The 19,089-nt window shown below is 34.6% G+C and overlaps 1 protein-coding gene across 6 annotated transcripts in view; it reads right to left on the bottom strand.

Annotated features, from left to right (window-relative positions):
- CENPE (centromere protein E) overlaps positions 1–19,089 on the bottom strand; it is a 77,924-nt gene that overhangs the window by 28,265 nt on the left and 30,570 nt on the right. For 2 of the 6 annotated variants that reach the window (XM_022567065.2, XM_089911623.1), the window contains 17 exons: positions 18,812–18,970; positions 15,559–15,762; positions 13,479–13,637; positions 11,353–11,643; positions 11,069–11,227; positions 9,878–10,168; positions 8,356–8,640; positions 8,048–8,206; positions 7,539–7,826; positions 7,287–7,439; positions 6,823–7,110; positions 6,091–6,249; positions 5,639–5,920; positions 4,805–4,963; positions 3,850–4,140; positions 3,079–3,237; positions 508–615 (listed from right to left, as the gene is read on the bottom strand). In XM_022567065.2, coding sequence (XP_022422773.2) covers positions 508–615; positions 3,079–3,237; positions 3,850–4,140; positions 4,805–4,963; positions 5,639–5,920; positions 6,091–6,249; positions 6,823–7,110; positions 7,287–7,439; positions 7,539–7,826; positions 8,048–8,206; positions 8,356–8,640; positions 9,878–10,168; positions 11,069–11,227; positions 11,353–11,643; positions 13,479–13,637; positions 15,559–15,762; positions 18,812–18,970 — 3,594 coding nt within the window. Of the gene's footprint in view, positions 1–507; positions 616–2,588; positions 2,881–3,078; positions 3,238–3,849; positions 4,141–4,804; positions 4,964–5,638; positions 5,921–6,090; positions 6,250–6,822; positions 7,111–7,286; positions 7,440–7,538; positions 7,827–8,047; positions 8,207–8,355; positions 8,641–9,877; positions 10,169–11,068; positions 11,228–11,352; positions 11,644–13,478; positions 13,638–15,558; positions 15,763–18,811; positions 18,971–19,089 lie in introns of all 6 variants that reach the window. The other 4 variants (XM_089911622.1, XM_089911626.1, XM_089911625.1 and 1 more) reach the window with 3 other exon arrangements.

Here is a 19,089-nt window from a genome sequence, read left to right as displayed (position 1 = left end):
TCAATAACATTCCTTTAAAATGTAACTCAGATCATGTCTCTCTGTACTCAAAATTGTCCAAGGGATTCTCCATCTTACTCACAGTAAAACCCAAAGTCCGCTTAAGGCCCCACAGCCTGCCTCTTCCCCATTAACTCCTGACCTCACTTCTAACTGGCTATCCTCCTTCTTGATGTTCCTGGAACCCACCAGGCAGGCTTCTGTCTCAGAAGCTTTCTACTTGCTGTTCCCTCTGCTTATACTGCTCTTTCCCTGTATACCTGTGTGGCTTGATCCTTTACCTTTTTCAGGTATTTGCTCAAACATCACCTTTCCAGTGAGGCCTGAAAATCACAAACTCCTCTGTTTTCGGTGTGTGGTGTATGCACGTATATATGTACACATATACATACTTGTACTAGATTATAAAGTTTAGAAAAATATTGAGCATCATCTATTCATTCCACATTAGGCCTTTGGAAGGGTATTAGAAATAATCATTTGTAACATTAACAGGAGAGCACTTACTTTTATCCTGAAGCACTTTTCTCTCAGGCTTTCTATAAGGTGTTGGTTTCCATCACACAGTAATTTTTTTTCATATTTTACTACCTCTTCGTGGTTCTGTTGATTCTGCTTTGATACAAAGAAATAAGCAAGGCTTCAGCTGTAACTATGTTAACATATAATGTCTAATCATATACTTTGATTACATTTTTATATCTTTTCAATAATGGAATTAAATATCACACATGTAACTCAAAAGCAATGTTAAAAATGCTCAGAAAATGAATAACAGTAACACTAAGTCTTATGCTGAGTGACCTCAACTCACTGGAAAAAGTGACCTCAACTCATTGGAAAACCTTCACATATTTTTTGAAGATAGGATTTGTTGCTTTACTATCTATAGTTGCAAATTGGATTTTAGATATATCTCTGGTTCCTACTCTTCCAAATCTCTGTCTTAGAATCACTGCTGCCAACTCATATATGCTAGCAAAACCAAGTATACTACCTATGGTGTTCCAAGCCCTGTTCATATATTCTTTCCAGCACCTTGGAACAGAAAATTCATATCCTGTTTATATTTTGTATTTCTGATTAAAAGTGCAAAATAAAACATTGTTCAATAAATATTTGTTGAATGAACTAAGTCTATAAATTTAGTTAGAGCCCACATAAAGATGATTTCCAACTGTCTGAAATTTCTACTGAGATTACAAATGGTATTGCTTTCCATTTTATTATTTCTTTACTATGAGATAATGATGAACATGAGAATGAAATATGAAAATAAGATTTTTATAGATTTCATACAATTTCTTATTTGTCTGAATTTTATAGAGGGATTCAGTTCAGTTCTTTAAGGTATGTGATTCTGAATATCTATAAATAGACATATTAGTAGAACTTCCTTTTTTATACTCATCTTGCTTTTCTTCCTTCTAACTTCACTAACAAGAGCCTATGTTTAAAACTCTATCGTGTAGAGGTAGAGAAATGAGATATTTAATCTTTTACAAATATTTCTCCACTGAGAATAATGTTATTTCCTGGTTTAAAAACCCTTTTAAAAATTACACTGAAGAAAATTGTCTGCTTTATTTAACAATTTTTTTCTTAAAACTAAAGAACTGGGAGGGGAGTTTGAGGGAGAATGGATACATGCACATGTATGGCTGAGTCCCTTTGCTGTGCACCTGAAAGTATCACAACATTGTTAATCGGCTATACTCCAATAGAAAATAAAAAGTTAAAAAAAAAAAAGGTATTTTCTGAAAAACAAAAACATTAATTCGAAAAGATACATGCACCCTAATGTTTATAGCAGCATTATTTACAATTGCCCAGATATCGAAGCAACCCAAGTGTCCATCAACAGATGAACGGGTAAAGAAGATGTGGTGTATATATATATATACACATACACATACACAATGGAATACTACTCAGCCATAGAAAAGAATGAAAATTTCCCGTTTGCAACAACATGGATGGACTTCTAGGGTAATATGCTAAGTGAAATAAGTCAGACAGAGAAAGACAAATACTGTATGATATCACTTACATGTGGAATCTAAAAAATATAACAAACTAGTGAATGTAACAAAAAAGAAGCAGACTCACAGATATAGAGAACAAGCCAGTGGTTACCAGTGGGGAGAGGGAAGGGGGAAGGGACAATATAGGGGTAGGGGATTAAGAGGTACCAAACTATTACGTATGAAATAAGCTACCCGGATATACTGCACGACATGGGGAATAGGCAATATTTTATAATAACTTTAAATGGAGTATAACCTTTAAAAATCGTGGATCACTATATTGTACACCTGTAACATATAATATTGTACATCAACTATACTTCAATTAAAAAAAATGTTCTTACCAAAAAAAAAAAAGTGGTAATATCTGAATAACATCATTTTGGCTTCTTTTAAAACTGTATTTTCTATTTGTGTGAAAAATTATAATTAATAGTTTCCCTCATTATTCTTTACTGTTTGTAGACGTTTCCAGGAAATATAAAACAAAACACTGTTACCCTTTCCAAGAAAGCTTGATTCTTATAAATAGTTACTAGATAGGGGAAGATTCTGAACTCTCTCTAGCTATCATTTCTCTCAATGTTTCTCTGAATTGGTCTCTTTCCATTTTGAGAGACTCTTTTATTCTCTTTAGCTCATCTTTTTCCTTAGCTACAATTCTTATTTCTTCAAGGCTTTCATACAGTTTCTTGGTCAAGTGTAAGTTATCCATTGCCACATTTTGCACAGATAAATTTTGGGCATCAAATTGCTTCTTCAATTGTTCCATTTCATTCACTTTTTTATGAGTTTTATTGACATCTTCTTCCATTCTAACAAGTTGAAGCTCTTTTCTCTGAAGTTCTGGTATCTTGACATAATTATAAAACAAGTTAGAATGCAAACAGAATTCCTTAAAGAAAGGAAGATAGTGTCTATATGTATATGTACATATAGTATAGTGCATGTACATATATATCTATATTGACATATCTGTATCTATGTCCTTTCTCATTCCATAAGTAATTTTGGGCACAGTTATTCCCCCAAAGAACAGAACAACACATACCTTTCTCAGTAATTCGTCTTTTGATTTATTTAAATCCTTCTGAATATTTGAAATCTGAGGTGTCTTTTCTGAAACTCTCTCTCTGAATTTATCAATAGTTTCTTGGTGTTCTTTCAAATGCATATGGGCAATTTTTAGTTGCTCTTGTGTTTCCAGATCCTTTGTTATTAGAAGAAATTGAGAAATAGGATATAAAGGCACATTATCTTTTCTTAACAATGAACTAGTTAAACAAAATCTTAAAAAACACATGTTCATAGTTAAAAACAACCTCCATGCCACCCCCAAATTAGAACAGTACAGAAGGACATAAAGTCCAAGTGTCTGTCCCTAGCCTCACCCATCGCAGTCCTGTCACACGCTGAACTCTGCCACTTATTTTTCAAATTTCATACCACTTGGACATCTTTCTAAATCAGTATCACATAAACAGTGTCCCATTCTTATGCTTAGTTTTCTACTATACAGACGAACACCACTTAGCCAGTGCCTTACTGGTAGATACTTGGATTGTTTCTGATTTTGTTCATCACAAACAATGTTGTAGTGAATGCTGCTGTATTTCTGTCCAGATATGTGAATATATTGGTAGGATGAATTTCTACAAAAGTGCTGTAGCAAATGTATATGTTGATAATTTTTAAAGTGCTATTGTCAAACTGCTTCCCTAAAAGGTTATAACATTCAAATTTTCACCAACAGTATCACTTATTTTCAAACTTCTTACAGTAAAAACATGTTTACTTGACAGGAAGAAAGAGCACAACTCACTCTAGCTATGGCTTCTTGCAGGTCTGCCTTGAGTAGGTCTCTCTCCAGTTTCAGAGTCTCTTCCACTCTCCTTAGGTTATCTCTTTCTTTCATTACAGATTTCATTTCTTCAAGGTTTTCATGAAGTTTCTGAGCCAAATTTAAGTTCTCCATTTCTATTTTATCCAGAATTAAACTTTGGGCCTTGAATTCTTTCTTCAGTCGCTCTAGGCCACACATTTTTTTCTGTGTCTCACTAACCTCTTCTTTTAACTTAAAAAGTTGATGTTCATTTGCTTTAAGTTCTTGGACCTTAAGATAATCGTAACGTTAGGATTAGATGGCTTCTTAGGGAAGGATAAAGAATAGTTTCTAAGCCGATCAAGACAGTTTTCCCATGTCACTCATTAATATTCTGTGTAATTCCATACAGGATTTACTTTTTTTTGTGGTATAATTTACATAACTACACACTAATCTTATGTGTATATGGCTCAACTACTCTTGACATATGTATACAGCTATGTAACTACAACTCAGAATTAATACAGAACACTTACTTACCTTACCATAAGGTTCCTATGTGCCCCTTCCTAGAACAAACCACTATTCTGACCTTTTTCATCCCAGATCAGTTTGCCTGCTGTTAAACTTATAAATCACAATGTATTTATCCGTTCTCCTGTTGATAGGCATTTGGGTTGTTTTCAGTTTTTTGCAATTATGACTGAAGTTGCTGTGAACACTCTTGTATGTCTTTACGTGGAAGTGTGCACTTTCTTCTCTTAGGTACATAGCCAAGGAGTGGAAATGCTGGGCCACAGGCAGGTATATGGTTCAGTGCTAGTAAAAGCTACCAAGCTGTTTTCTAACGTGGCTAAAGCGTATTACATCCCTCAGGGATTTTAGGCATTACTTTTTATTCTAGGAATAAAACAGGTATCCAAACATATAAGCGCCATGACCCCCTCAATACCTTTTCTTGTAATTTAGCATTTGAATTTTCTAAATCCATTTGCATATTTGATATTTCTTCTGTCTTCTCACAAACAATCCTTCTGAGTTTATCAATAATTTCCTGGTGATCTTTCAGATGCACGTGAGCAATTCTTAGTTCCTCTTGTTTTCCAAGGTCCTTTATTATTAGAAAAAATTAAAAAGCAATGACACAGCTTAATGTTAACTAGTATTTTCTTTTTAATGAAAGTGATACATTTTCTTAGTAAAAATAATACATTTCTTATTTCTTACTCCACATCTTTGATGTTGTTAGAAAGTTATCGGCTTCCCCTTCCCCTGTCCTCACCTCCCCACAATGTACTCCTATTTTGCAGAGGTAAACGTGCTATACACATACTATTCTACAACTTGCATTTTCCCCTAAGAGTTATTTTGAGCTTCCAAATTAGAACATTCAAATCTATTTCATTTTTTTAAGGGTTGCACGTATCCTGACATATTGCTTATATCTACCCAGTTTCCTTGTGATAGACATTTAGGTTATTTCCTATTTTTTATCACAAATTGCTATAATGAACAACCTTATGGTATATGTGTGTGTGTGTTATGAATATACACACACATACATATTTTTCTTTACCTTAAAAATTGAGTAAGTGTACATGTAAAGTCCATGAAGAAAATGCTGGTTACAGAATTTAAAATTTTCAAAAATAATACCAAATTACCTGCCTAAAAGGCTGTATCCTGTTACTTCTCACCAAAAGTACCACTCATTTCAAAGAAGGGTTCACTGATGTAAGGAAAACATCACATTAACTCGCTGGGAAGAGGAACGAGCATAACTTACTTTAGCTTTTGTTTCTCTGAGGATTTCACTGAGCTGGTCTTGCTCCATTTTGAGGGTTCGCTCCATCCTTCTTAGGTCATCTCTTTCCTTAGTAACAGATTTTATTTCTTCAAGGTTTTCTTGAAGTTTCTGAGTCAACCTTAACTTCTCTGTTTCTATGCTTTCCAGGGTTGAATTCTGGGCCTCTAATTGCTTCTTCAACTCCTCTGTTTGATATGTATTTTCCCTGAGGTCATTTTTTACCTTAAGAAGTTGACGTTCCTTCTCCTGAAGTTCTTGGATCTTGAGATAATCATACAATAAGTTAGGATATAGATAGATATAGAGAAAAAGCTAATAGTTTCTAAATTGAATACGTAAGTCTCTATGTGTATTAGGCTAACTGATATCCTGTTTCATAACACAAAAGACTTGATTCAAACTCTCAGTTACTTAGATATTAGTAGAAATACCTGTGCTTTTAAGGCAGTATTTGTGTTTTCTAAAGCCTTTTGAATATTTGATATTTCATCTGTCTTCTCTGAAACAATTCCTCTGAGTTTATCGATGGTTTCTTGGTGCTCTTTCAGATTCATTTGGGCAATTCTTAGTTCCTCTTGATTTTCCAAGTCCTTTATCATTAGAGAAAGAAAAATAGTACGTTCAGAATAATACAATTCAACCGTGTGTAGAAAGGTACAGGGTAAGAAGTAAAAAAAAATTCCCCCCTCCTTAGGCCTCCCAGTTCTCACCCTCTAAATGACTTTTAGATGTCAATATATTCTAGATACACTACTCTGTATAACGTAACCCTTCTCTCTATCAGGATACTTCCAAATCAGCTCTGTCTTATTCTTTACCTGTGGGTTGGTATTCCATGGTCTGAATGTGCTGTATTGATTCAACCAGTCTCTACTAATGGACAGTTAGAATTTTTCCTGTTTTGGGGTTTGCTTTATTGTTATTGCAACTTGTACAAATATCTTTGCACAGTTGTGCTAACGTGTGTGGGATAAACAGCAATAACTGGACTTTTTGGGTCAATGCATACACTTATTGAAAACTTTGGAAGATATTATCATATATCCATCCCTCCAGCCTTCCCCAAGATTGGACCAATTTTACAACCTCACCAACTCTATCAACCGTGGCTCTTTTAGGACACGATGTCATATTTACTAGTTGGGGGAAAGATGGTAACTCACTCTAATTGTGGTTTCTCTTAGGTTTTCCTTGAGCTGGTCTATCTCTACTTTGAGAGTCTCCTCCACACTCCTAAGGTCATCTCTTTCTTTTGTAACAGATCTTACTTCTTCAAGATTTTCATGGAGTCTCTGAGTTAACCTTATGTTCTCCAATTCTGTATTTTCCAGGGTTGACTTTTGGGCCTCAAGTTGCTTCTTCAAGTTTCCCATTTCACATATTTTTTCCTGAGTCTCACTGACATCTTTCATCTTAAGAAGTTGATGTTCTTCTTCTTGAAGTTCTTGAATCTGAGAAAATCATAAAACAAGTTATGACATAGACAGAAAATTTTAGGAAAAAGAACTGTCTCTAAAATGAAGGTAATCATCTTTACATTTTAGTCTAACATATGTATTATTTTCTTCCATAAGGGATATGACGAACACAATAATCAGATGTCATTTTTCAACTTAACAAGACCTACCTTTGCCTGTAATTCAGTATCTGAAATTTCTAAGTCTCTCTGAATATTTGCTCCTTGATCTGTCTTCTCTGAACTATTCCTTGTATTAATGGTTTCTTGGTACTCCTTCAGAAGAATGTAAGTAGCTTTTAGTTCCTCTTTGATTTTCTGTCCCTTTATGATTGGAGGAAAATTAATCAAACTTAGTAGTGAACATCATCATTATCACTTTAACACTATTTTTATATCCAACATTATAAGAGGGAAACTTACTTCAGCTACAATTTCTTTAATGTTTTCTTTGAGTTGGTCTCTTTCCTTTTGAAGGACTTCCTGCACCCTTTCCAGATCATCTCTTTCCTTAATTATGGTTTTTATTTCTTCTTGACTTGCCTGAAGTTTCTCAGTCAACTTGAGCCTCTCGCTTTCTATTCTTTGTAGTGATGAATCTTTGGCTTTGAGATGTTCCTTTAACTGTTCCAGTTCACTCATTTTTTCCTGAGTTTCACTGCTTTCTTTTATGGTAATCAATTGTTTCTGTTTCTCATGAAGCTCTTGGGTCTTAAAAATAATAAGAAAATAATAGCCAAAAATATACTTATGTGCACACACACATAAAAACGTGTGTTTATATATGTATATATATATGTGTATGTATATTTTTTAAGGAAAAAAATCCAGTATGCTTTCTAAAACAATTTAGGAGGTAAACAGTAGTCTTTGTAATCCAGTTAGCTACCTCCCTTAAGTTTTCTCCCACTGTTCCTTTACTCCCAATTTACCTTTTTCTGTAATTCATCATTTGTTGTTTCTAATTCCTGTTGAATGCTTGATATTTCAGTTTCCCTCTCTGAAAGATCCACTCTCAATTTACCAATAGTTTCCTCCCGTTCTTTTAGGTGACAATGAGCAACTTCAAGTTCCTCTTTGGTTTCTAGGTGCTTCATTATTAAAGGAAATTGCAAGAAATTTATGAAAACGTTATAACCATTACACTGTAACTAATTCCTTTCCCCAAAGGTTTAGTTTTTACCAAGATATTTGCTTACAGAATACTAAGCACACACACACGAAAAAGGATGAAACCTACTTTAGCTGCCATTTCTCTTATGTTTTCTTGGAGTTGGTTCCTTTCAGATTGAAGAACTTCTTGTAGCCTCTGTAGGTCATCTCTCTCCTTAGCTATAGATTTCACTTCATCATGACTTTCTTGAAGTCTCTCAGACCACTCAAGCTTTTCCATTTCTAGTCTTAGTACTGCTGAGTCTTTGACTTTGAATTGCTCCTTCAATTGCTCCATCTCACTCATTATTTTCTTAGTCTCATTGTCTTTTTCTTTCATATGGAAGGACTGTTCCTCTTGAGATGCTTGAATCTTAAGAGGATCATAAAACAATACAGTTGGTGCCCAGAGATACTTTATTTTATTTTAGGGGAAAAGAAACAAGGATACTTTCTAAAACAATTAAGTCAGGGATTCAACAGCTCATTTACAGAACAATATTTCCACTCACCCACTCTTCCATTATTCAGATATTTAACACATTTATTGAGTACTCATTGTGTTGTCAGTATCCTATTAGAGATTGGAGATGAAACGGGAAATGACACTTTACATGATCTGCCTTTTTGAGACTTACGCACTTTAGAAGGAAAGATACATATTATACCAGATCTTACCAAACAGAGGTGCTGGGTTCTTTCAGGCTACCAGTGGCAAACCTAACCTATTGTGAGTGCTTAGGAAGGGCTTCCTAGGGGATGGAAGCTTCAGTGGAGATCTAAAAGATGAGAGCACTTGTTAGGCAAAGAGGACTATGGAAATACTACAGGAAGGGAGACCAGAACATCTGAAAGTCATGAGATGCAGAAGAGCAACAGACTAGAGTTGCTGGAGCACAATAAGCAGGAGGAAGAGTGAGATGAAACAGGGCTAGAAACCCGCAAGGTCTGGGGTCTAGGGTCTCAAAGGTCACGTGAAGAAGCATGCTGGTGTGTATTTCAAGAGCAATGAGAAGTTATTAAAAGGTTTTAAGAAGAAAAGATCACTTGGGCCAGAAAGGGGAATGAATTAGAGAAGTATGATATGAATGGGGAGACCAGGTAGGACGCTATTGCACAAAGCCAGAGAGGGGTAATTGTAACTTGGATTAGGGCATCAGCAATATGGAGAGAAGAGTGGGAGGATTTCACACACAGGTACACACCTTAAAATCAACAAGGTTTGGTTCTTGTATTACAGAGGGAGTGGGGAGGGAGGGATAGTAGTAGGAATGATTCCCAGATTTCTGACTGGATCAGTGAGGAAGATGGTAATGCGTTATGGGATGCTGCGGAAATAGGTTTAAACAAGGGAAGAAAACAGTGTTTTTGACTTTTTCCTTTCCTGTAATTTAACACTGCTTTTTCTAAATCATTTTGAATATTTAAGAAAACAACTCATTTTCCATAGTTTCTTAGTATTTATGAGCAATTTTTAGTTGTTCTGTTTCCAATCACTTCATAATTAAGTGACATTTAAAGAAAGTTGGTAGGAACGTTACAAATGTCATTTTTAGCAAAGAGTTATTTATTAAACACTTATTAAAATGGGAGGAAAGGATGAAACTTACTTTAGTCAAAGTTTCTCTAATTTCTTCTTTCAGTTGGTCACATTCAACCTGAAGTGCTTCTTTTGTCATTTTAAGATCATCTCTTTCCTTAGTGAGAGATTTTATTTCTTCGTGACTTTCTTGAAGTTTTTCAGTCAACCTGAGACTTTCCATTTCTACACTTGCCAGTGTTTTTGAATCCTTGGTTTTGGATTGTTCTTTCAATAGCTCTGGTTCATCCATTGTTTCCTGAATATCACTGACTTCTTTCACATTAACAAGTAGCTCCTGTTCCTCATGAAGCACTGGGGCCTTATGATATTCATAAAATACCAAGGTTACTATCTAGAGTGTTATCATAATTTTTTAAAGGGAAAAGATGAGGTTACTTTCCATAGCAATGAAAGTGATTTTGAACCTTCATGGCCTACCATGGACCACAAACTCCTATTTATTCATTTTCTCTTGATTCCTACTCAAGCTATTATTCATGACTTTTCTGCTAGTAATAGTCTGTCATAATTGTTTTTTTTCTCCAGCTTACATCCACAGTACACTTTACCAACAAATTATCAATCTGGTCAGTTGCATGCTTCATTTCTATACCAGTTCCCAAATGCAACAGGAGAAAAATCAGAATTGAGCAGATTCTATCTCAATAAATGAATGGCCCCCATTCTCAGATGAATTCTAATGCTACTTCACAAATTTGTTATGTGTACAGATTGATTCCCCCTTTCCATGATCACTAGTGGTACCATGTAGCTTTGCATAGCATATTTCTGCATTTATCATACTGGAATTGAGAGATTTTTTTATATGCCTATATTGGGGAAAAAGAACAATGTCTTATTCATATCCACAGTCTCAATGCTTGGCACGTAGTGGGCTTTTAACATAGGTTGGTCCAGTTACCCCAATGTTTGATTTTCTCCATAGCATTTGCTATTATCTAAAATTATCCTGTTCGTTTGATTGCTTATTTATTGAGAACTCTTTCCACTACAAAGTAAGTTCTATGATCACAGAGATTTTTGTCCACCTTGTTCCCATTTTATTTCTATAATCCAGGACTGTACCTGCTACATTAGACACTCAACAACTACTACCCAATAAATGAATGAACCATAACTCAGTCACTACCTACTGCTTATTTTTCTTTCAGAGAAAGAAAGGAAGAGGGGACAAGGAGCAAAGGAAGAAAAGACAAACCTTTTCTTGCAATTCAGTATTGGATTTTTCTAAGTTCTTCTGAATATTTATTATTTGAGCTGTCTTCTCACAAATGTTCCTTCTTAGTTCTTCAACAGTTTCTTGGTGCTCTTTTAGAAGCATGTGGGCCACTTTTAGTTCTTCTTTTGTTTCTAGACCCTTTATTAGCAAGTTAAATTTAAAGAATAATTGTAATAACATCAGCCCAACATTGCCTCCCCCTTTCCAACTGACTCAGTTTTTAAAGAAACATTTAATAGATGAAAGAAAAGGGTATGACTTACTGTAGCTTCAATTTCTCTTATGTGTCCTTTAAGCTTATTTCTTTCTATTTCAAATGACTCCTGTAATTCCTTTAGATCATTTCTTTCTTTGGTTATGAATTTTATTTCCTCAGAATTTTCATGAAGTTTCTGAACCAACTCTAGCCTCTCAATTTTTATATGTTCCAATGTTAATTCTTGGTTCTTTAGTTCATTCTTTAAATTTTCCATCTCATTCATCTTTTTCTGAATCTCAGTCATCTCTTCTTGTACACTAAGAAGTTGTTGCTGTTTTTCTTGGAGTTGTTGGCTCTTAAGAAATATAGTTTTTATAATTACCATTTTGTCTATATCCTCCTAAAATTCTTATGTAAAATGTACTTTGCCAAACTGAAATAATCATTATCATAGCTCTGCCTACTATTCCAGTATAAACAGACAAGTAACACTAAAAGTGAAGTAACCTTTTAGATAGTGCTTACAGCGGGTCAAATAGGGTCCCACCCCAAATTCAAGTCTGCCCATACTCTGAGAATGTGATCTTCTTTGAAAATAGGGTTTTTGCAGATGTAATTACTTAAGGACTGAGAAGAAATATTCCTGGGTTAAGGTGGGCCCTAAATCCAATGAGAGGGTCCTTATAAGAGACAGAAAATGATACACAGAGACACAGAGAAGGTCATAGGTAGATGGAGGCAGAGATTGGAGAGATGCAGCTACAAGAAAAAGGGTACCACGGACAGCTGGGAGTCAAGGACAGGAAGAGGCAAGAAAGGATTCTTCCTTAGAGCCTTCAGAGGGAGCTTGGTCGCCAGCATCTTGATTTTGAACTTCTAAGAGCCAGAATTGTGAAAAAATAAATTTCTGTTGTTTAAAGCCATCAAGTTTATGGTAATTTGATACAGAAGCCCTAGGACACTAACAGAGTGTCACTAGGTTAATCAAAGAAGTAAAGTGAAAATGAGAAAAATTTAAAAAGAGACTAAATATGCAGATATAACTGCCAAGTAACTATAATTCCACTTCTCCTAAAAACTTGAATAATTTACTTTCATTCCCAATAAGGTCCATATGGGGTGGCCCAAACAAACAATGAGGCATTAACTTTTACATAAATTTACTGATTTCACTTATTTAGGAGGAATATGAAATAGATGTAAGGCTTTAATATATTCAGTTAAGTTATAGTAAAAAGGATAAGAATTAAGAGAGCCCACATTAGGAAAAAAAAATACGGAAGCACAATGGAAATCACAATATATTATCTATAATGCATGTGGCACTACTACTAGAATATACAGAAAGATCTTGGTGGGTGCATTTTAGAATTACTTGGGGAGTACAATTGTTACAAGGGTCTTAGCTCTTCTATAAATTTTACAATAGCACCTTATTGTAAATATCTATGAGATGGTAATACAGTCATCCCCTGGTATCCATGAATCCCTGTGGATACCAGAATTGGTGGATGTTCAAGTCCCTTATATAAAATGACATAGTATTTGCATATAACCTAAGCACACCCTCCAGTATACTTTAACTCATCTCTAGATTACTTATAATACTGAATACAATATAAATGCTACGTAAATAGTTGTAAATACTATGTAAATAGTTGCCTGTGTGTGGCAAAATTCAAGTTATACATTTTGGAATTTTCTGGAATTTTTTTCCCCTGAATATTTTTGATCAGTGGTTGGTTGAGTCCATGGATGCAGAATGTGCAGATATGGAGGGCCAACTGTAGAGATAAATTTTACATTTTAGAGAATAACTAATATATCTCTATAAGGGCATAATCTTTGTTTTGTTGACTAATGTATCTCAAGAGCCCAGAACAGTGCCTGGCCCATGGTGGTACTGTATGAATGTATAGTACTTGATGAATGAATATATCAAATGATTCGTTTAGATGAATGAAGGCCCCCTCTCTCATTTAAAGACTAAAAAAATATAATCCTCACAAAGGATGTTAGTTAACATCTCAGCAGGAGTTGAAATTGTCCAAAATATTAGCACTAAGATCTGTTCATTGGCAAGGTATGTATTATTTCTGGAATTTAGGTCTGCTGGAATCAAATTTATTACAAAAAAAAAAAAAAAGTTTAGTCAGAAAAAATGACCAGGAATATAACTCAAAAAATCACCTTTTCCTTCAGCTTTTCTTCAACTTCTGCCAGTTTTTCACAGGTCCTAGAAAGCTCTTCTTCTTTCTTTATGGTATGGCTCTTTTCTTGTGCAACTATCTCTTGTTGCTTTTTAAGTTCATTTCCAAGAATTCTTAATTCTTCCTGGTTTTCAATGGTCTAGAATTAAAAAAAAAGCTGAGATTAAAATACTAGCTTACATTCATGAAATCAGGTAAAAATCAGCATTTGCCTTAGCCTGAAAATGAAGAAGAAATCATGGCAAACTACGTTGGAAAAGACTAATTAAAAAAAGAGTCTTAATCATATAAAGGTCAAGAATCTGCTTTTTTAATACTGTTTCTTTATTGCTCATCTTACATTCTTATCATGAGAATTAGAACTGGATTTTGTATTCTGTCATGAGAGGTTTGCTCATTTTCTACCCCTAAGCCAAAAGAGACTTTCTAAGCTTTTGTTAACAGATGATATATGAGACATATATATATATGGTTATGGGCTTTTCATATGCTGGAATGACTTTGTTTTTTTTTTTTTGCGGTACGCTCACTGTTGTGGCCTCTCCCGTTGCGGAGCATAGGCTCCGGACGCGCAGGCTCAGCAGTCATGGCTCACGGGCCCAGCCGCTCTGCGGCATGTGGGATCTTCCCAGACCGGGGTGTGAACCCGTGTCCCCTGCATTGGCAGGCAGACTCTCAACCACTGCACCACTAGGGAAGCCTATGACTTTGGTTTTTATACATTGCTTAATAGCAAGCTCAAAATGGCAGCATCCTTTGCTAGCATAAAGTGGGTTAATCCTAGTTATTAAGCTTAAACAGTGACTTTCTCAAGTATCAATATCACAAAAACACCACAAGCCAGAGACTGAGAAACAAATATGACTTTTGTCTGTATTCTTATTTACATTCAGCAATTTTAACCAAACAGACAATCCCAAGGAACATGGAAAACTGCACAAAAGGTCAGGTTCTACTGTGATCCATAGCAAACTTCTCAAAATATTAATTTCAATCTAGACACATTATATTGTCCCTAAATTTAGAAACAAAAAATAAAGTAGGTTTGAAAATATTGGCAAACATTAACAACAAATAATTAAAAGTGAAATAAAAAAATTAGAACAGCGTAAATAGAAGAGAAACATTTAGGAACAACTTTAACAAAATATGGAAAAGACCTGTGCACTGAAATCTATAACACATCACTGAGACAACAGATAATTTATAGAAAGATACACAATGGCCAATAAGCCATTTCATGCTAAGAAGCATGAACAGATGCTCAATATCTTTAGTCATTAGGGAAAGGCAAGTGAAAACAATAAGGTACACACCCAATAGAATGGCCAAAATTAAAAACACTGATACTATGAAGTGTTGGTGAGGATGTGGAGCCCTCAGTATTTTCTTAATTTGCTGATGGGAATGTAAAATGGTACCAACTACTTTGGAAATCAGTCTAGGAAATTTTCATTAAGTTAAATATACATCTACCTATGAGCCAGCTATTCCATTTAGATAGTTACCCTAGAGAAATAAAAAAAAAAAATATGTTCATAGAAAGATCTGTATATGAATGTTTATAGCATCTTTATTCAAAATAGCCAAATAGTGGAGATAACTTAAATTTCTACCAATAGGATAAAGTCTGAAAACATTGTGGCCTGTTCATATGATGGAACACTACCCAGCGATGAGCAGGAGAGAAGAAAGAAGACACAAAAGAGTGTATGCTGTGTGATTCTATTTGTATGACGTTCTAGAAGGGAAAGGCAAGTGAAAACAATGTGATTAAGTGATTAAGGTAAAAAAAAAAAAAGGACAGTGACTATATGGGGCAGAGGGTAAGATTAGGATCAAATAGATCAGAACTCAAGGGAACTTTTTGGGGTGATGGAAATATTCCATATCTTGACTGAGGTGGAAGGTACACAAGTAGAGACATTTGTCAAAAGTCATCAGACTGTGCTCTTGCATCAGATACATTTATTGCATGTAAATTATACCTCAGTAAAGTTGGAAAAATCTAAAATGTACAAAGACAAAACTATTGCTAAGTATACAGTGCTAAATCCTACCATTTCAATGCTTTCCCTTAGGTCAGTCTTCAGTTGTTCCTTTTCTGCTGTAATACTCTCTAACATTTGTTGCAGTTCATTTTTCTCCTGTATTAAAGAAGATATCTTTCTCTGTTGCTCAATTAGCTCATTATCCTCAACATGTGCAATCAGTGCTTGGGTGTTTTTGGCTTCCAAATTTTGTTTTTTATCTACGCCAACCATCTAAATATAAATACATTAAAGAATTTCTTAGTTAATAATAATTTTAATAATAATAAAAATAGCCAACATATATTACTTATTATGTACTAGGCACTATTTTGATATATTGACACGTTTAATCATCACTATAACCATATGAGGTAGGTACTAGTATTATCTCCATTTGACAGATGAGGAAACAATACCAGGGAGGATAGGTCACTTGCCCCAGGTCACCCAGGGAAGAATAACCAGGTTTTGAATCCAATAGTCTGGCTCCAGAGTGTGTGCTCTTGTGCCTGTTCACTGATAAGAACTACCTGGACAGCTATAGATAATTAACAATTATCTTCACGTATGATGGGTTAACCTGACTTTATGAAAAATTAAGCCGCCTTGAACTCTATCACTTTATTTTTTTCCTTAAAAGCTGGAAATCATTCCCTAGCCCCTATTCCCAATTAATCTTTATTTTCAGAGGTAGTCATACTCACCAAAGCTGGAGCTTTATTACATGTAGAGGGCAAAATAATTTTGGTAGAAATATATCTCACATTATAATAGCATAATTCATCTTTTCTTAATATACAATTTTCATTTACTGCTTAAGAAAAGCATGTTATATAAATTTATTTATCCATAAATAAGTCTTAACCAAAGGTAACTTAAAATGTGAACTCCTTGGTAAAAGGAGATAAAGGCTGACATTACAATTGTTGGCATGAAATTAGAGTGTCACTATATAACCTTATAGTAGCCCAATAAATACATTCAGTTCCATACTGGCCACATATGTTTTAAAAAGTTTTTATAGTAATCTATAAGTAACATTAGAAAAAAATTTGAAACATAAAGAGAAAAAAATGTCATCCAGTGTCACCAACACAACCACTATTAGAGTTCTAAAATATTTCATTCCAGTTTTTTCCATTAACTTTTTTTAAAACATAGCCATCATAATTAATTTACATATATAGGATTCAATTTAGCTTTTCTTTTTCACTTAGATCATATGCAGTTTCCCATACTGCTACGTAATCTTCAAATTAGTATATTTACTAGTTGCTCTATTCTCTAAAGTGGATATGGACAAACCATATTTGTTTAGTTAACCTCTTAGTGTTGGCAATATTCATGAGCTTCTGACAATGGTGCACACAGAGCTAACTACTGGGTTGGCCAAAAAGTTTGTTTGGTCAATGAATACATTGTTCAATACATTTCTTGGTGAAAATGAAAAATGTGTCTTTTATTTTTACCTAAAATCAAACGAACTTTTTGGCCAACCCAATACACGAGGTGGGGAACATATAGGCTTTGGGAGCAGTTTGTCAGATATTATAATTCAGAAGCCTGCATCTTTACTCCTAAACAAAGGAATATACACAAAGACAAAGCAGATGGAGAGGAAGTATTCTATAATGATGCCCAAGGTACATTTCAAAACTGAACTCAGCCTAGGAAGTATTTCAGCTACCATGGTTATGAGTAAAATCTAATTTCTGTTGAGACACACTAGAGAAATTGCATTTCCAAAGAGACACATCAAGCAGGACTGAAAACGGGTACTCCAAGGGATTCCTGATAGACCTACTTAATGGAGTTCTGTGGTACCCAGATGAACAGAGGGCCCCTGGAAATTCCCAGACCCACTCTTTTATCTACATGGGTGATTCCAGCATGAGCAAGGTTATCACAAGAACAAGGTGATCTCAGACTTCCAGCCCAGGTTTCAAGATCTCTAATGAACAGAATGGCCCCAGAGAATCCCATCAGACTCTTTTATCACCATGGACACTTCTAGCATGAACATAATACTATAGGAGCCAGTTGGTCCCAGTGAGTATAACTCTTCCTTTCCCTCACTTCTCCTCTACTGCTTCCTTCTCATGGGACCCTATGATTGCATTTTTCATTTGTTTAAAAGCAGCTATACATTGTTGTATCTTATTCTAAAAAAAAAAAACTGTTCAAAAAACCTTCCCCCTGTGAAAGTAGAAGTTATAAATTTCAAGTCAAGGTCAAGAACCTTTGGCCTATGGTTGATCCAAATTATAGATAAGCTGAGAACACAAGATAATAGTGGAAGTGAAAATGCTTTTCTAGGAGAGAAGGCCTCAAGAATAGGGAGAGAGAAGAGAAAGCTCATTTTCCAAGGCAGGAATATTGTGTGCCTGGGTAAAGGGGGAAAAAAGAAGCTAATTAGACTATATCAAAATTTAAAGCTTCTGTGCAAAAAAGGACAAAATCAGCAGAGTGAAAAGGCAACCTATGAAATGGGAGGAAATACTGGCAAATCGTATAATTGATAAAGGGTTAACAACCAGAAAAATACAAAGAACTCTTACAACTCAACAACAATAAACCAATTTAAAAATGGGAAAAACTTGAACAGACATTTCTGCAAAGAAGATAAACATATAGCTTACAAGCAGTCTGTGATATTTTGTTATGGCAGCCTTAGCACACTAATATACCTCCCTTTAAAAAGTCACCATTAGCATCCTAGTTTTTCTTATATATAATTGAATAACTAGTTAAGTAGTTTTTCTCCTAAGGTCTCAGGACAAAATGAACCATTTTACCTAGAATGAATTATTAAGGCAATATTTAAGCACCTAATAGTAAAATTATGGTCCAAACCCTAAAAATAGACACAAATACGATACATACATTGATTCTATAGCAAACTCTAAACAAATATAGTATACAAAATCCAACATAAAACAAATATTTTAGCCATAATTAATAATAAGCACTGAATCTTTCTTACATTCTTAGGATTCAGAGGGGCTTTTAAAGATGTGTAAATTACAATAGGCCTTAGAAAAGTATCAGCTCAAAGTCCGAACTAGTATTTTTTTGGTCTTTTCCTTTTCAAATTGATTGTAAGCAGTTATATTTGAAGTTATTTCAAAGACATGAGACTTACGCGTGTAAATTATTCTGAGCTATTACCACTGTGAATAATAAATAAGATTGAGATTACTGTTCTGCACTTAAGTGTCTGAGGTTAAGGAGAAAGTTCATATACAAGCATACAAAAACTTTGAACAGAAACACCCCTTACCTTCTCCTGAAATTCATCCTCAGTTTCTCCTAAGTTGTCCTCTATATGCAAATTCTTGGAAGTTTCCTCAGAAATTTTCATTTTTAGTGTGTTAATCGTTTCTTGGTGTTGTTTCAAAGACTCAAGAGCATTTCGTAGCTGTTCCTGGGTGTCTATATTCTTTGTCAGAGAAATAGAAAATAATTTCCATTAGAATGTGAAACAATGAAAATAATTTTATAGCTATTGCTTGATCATAAATAATAAATGATGGCTCCTGTAATGTTTTTAAAGAGGAT

The sequence above is a fragment of the Delphinapterus leucas genome, chromosome 5, assembly GCF_059928025.1.
Source record: "Delphinapterus leucas isolate spDelLeu-1000000601 "Yukka" chromosome 5, BTC_Dleu_Yukka2, whole genome shotgun sequence".
NCBI lineage: Eukaryota > Metazoa > Chordata > Mammalia > Artiodactyla > Monodontidae > Delphinapterus > Delphinapterus leucas.
The sequence above is the reverse complement of the archived record's forward strand: the minus strand, read 5'-3'. Positions and strand labels throughout refer to the sequence as shown.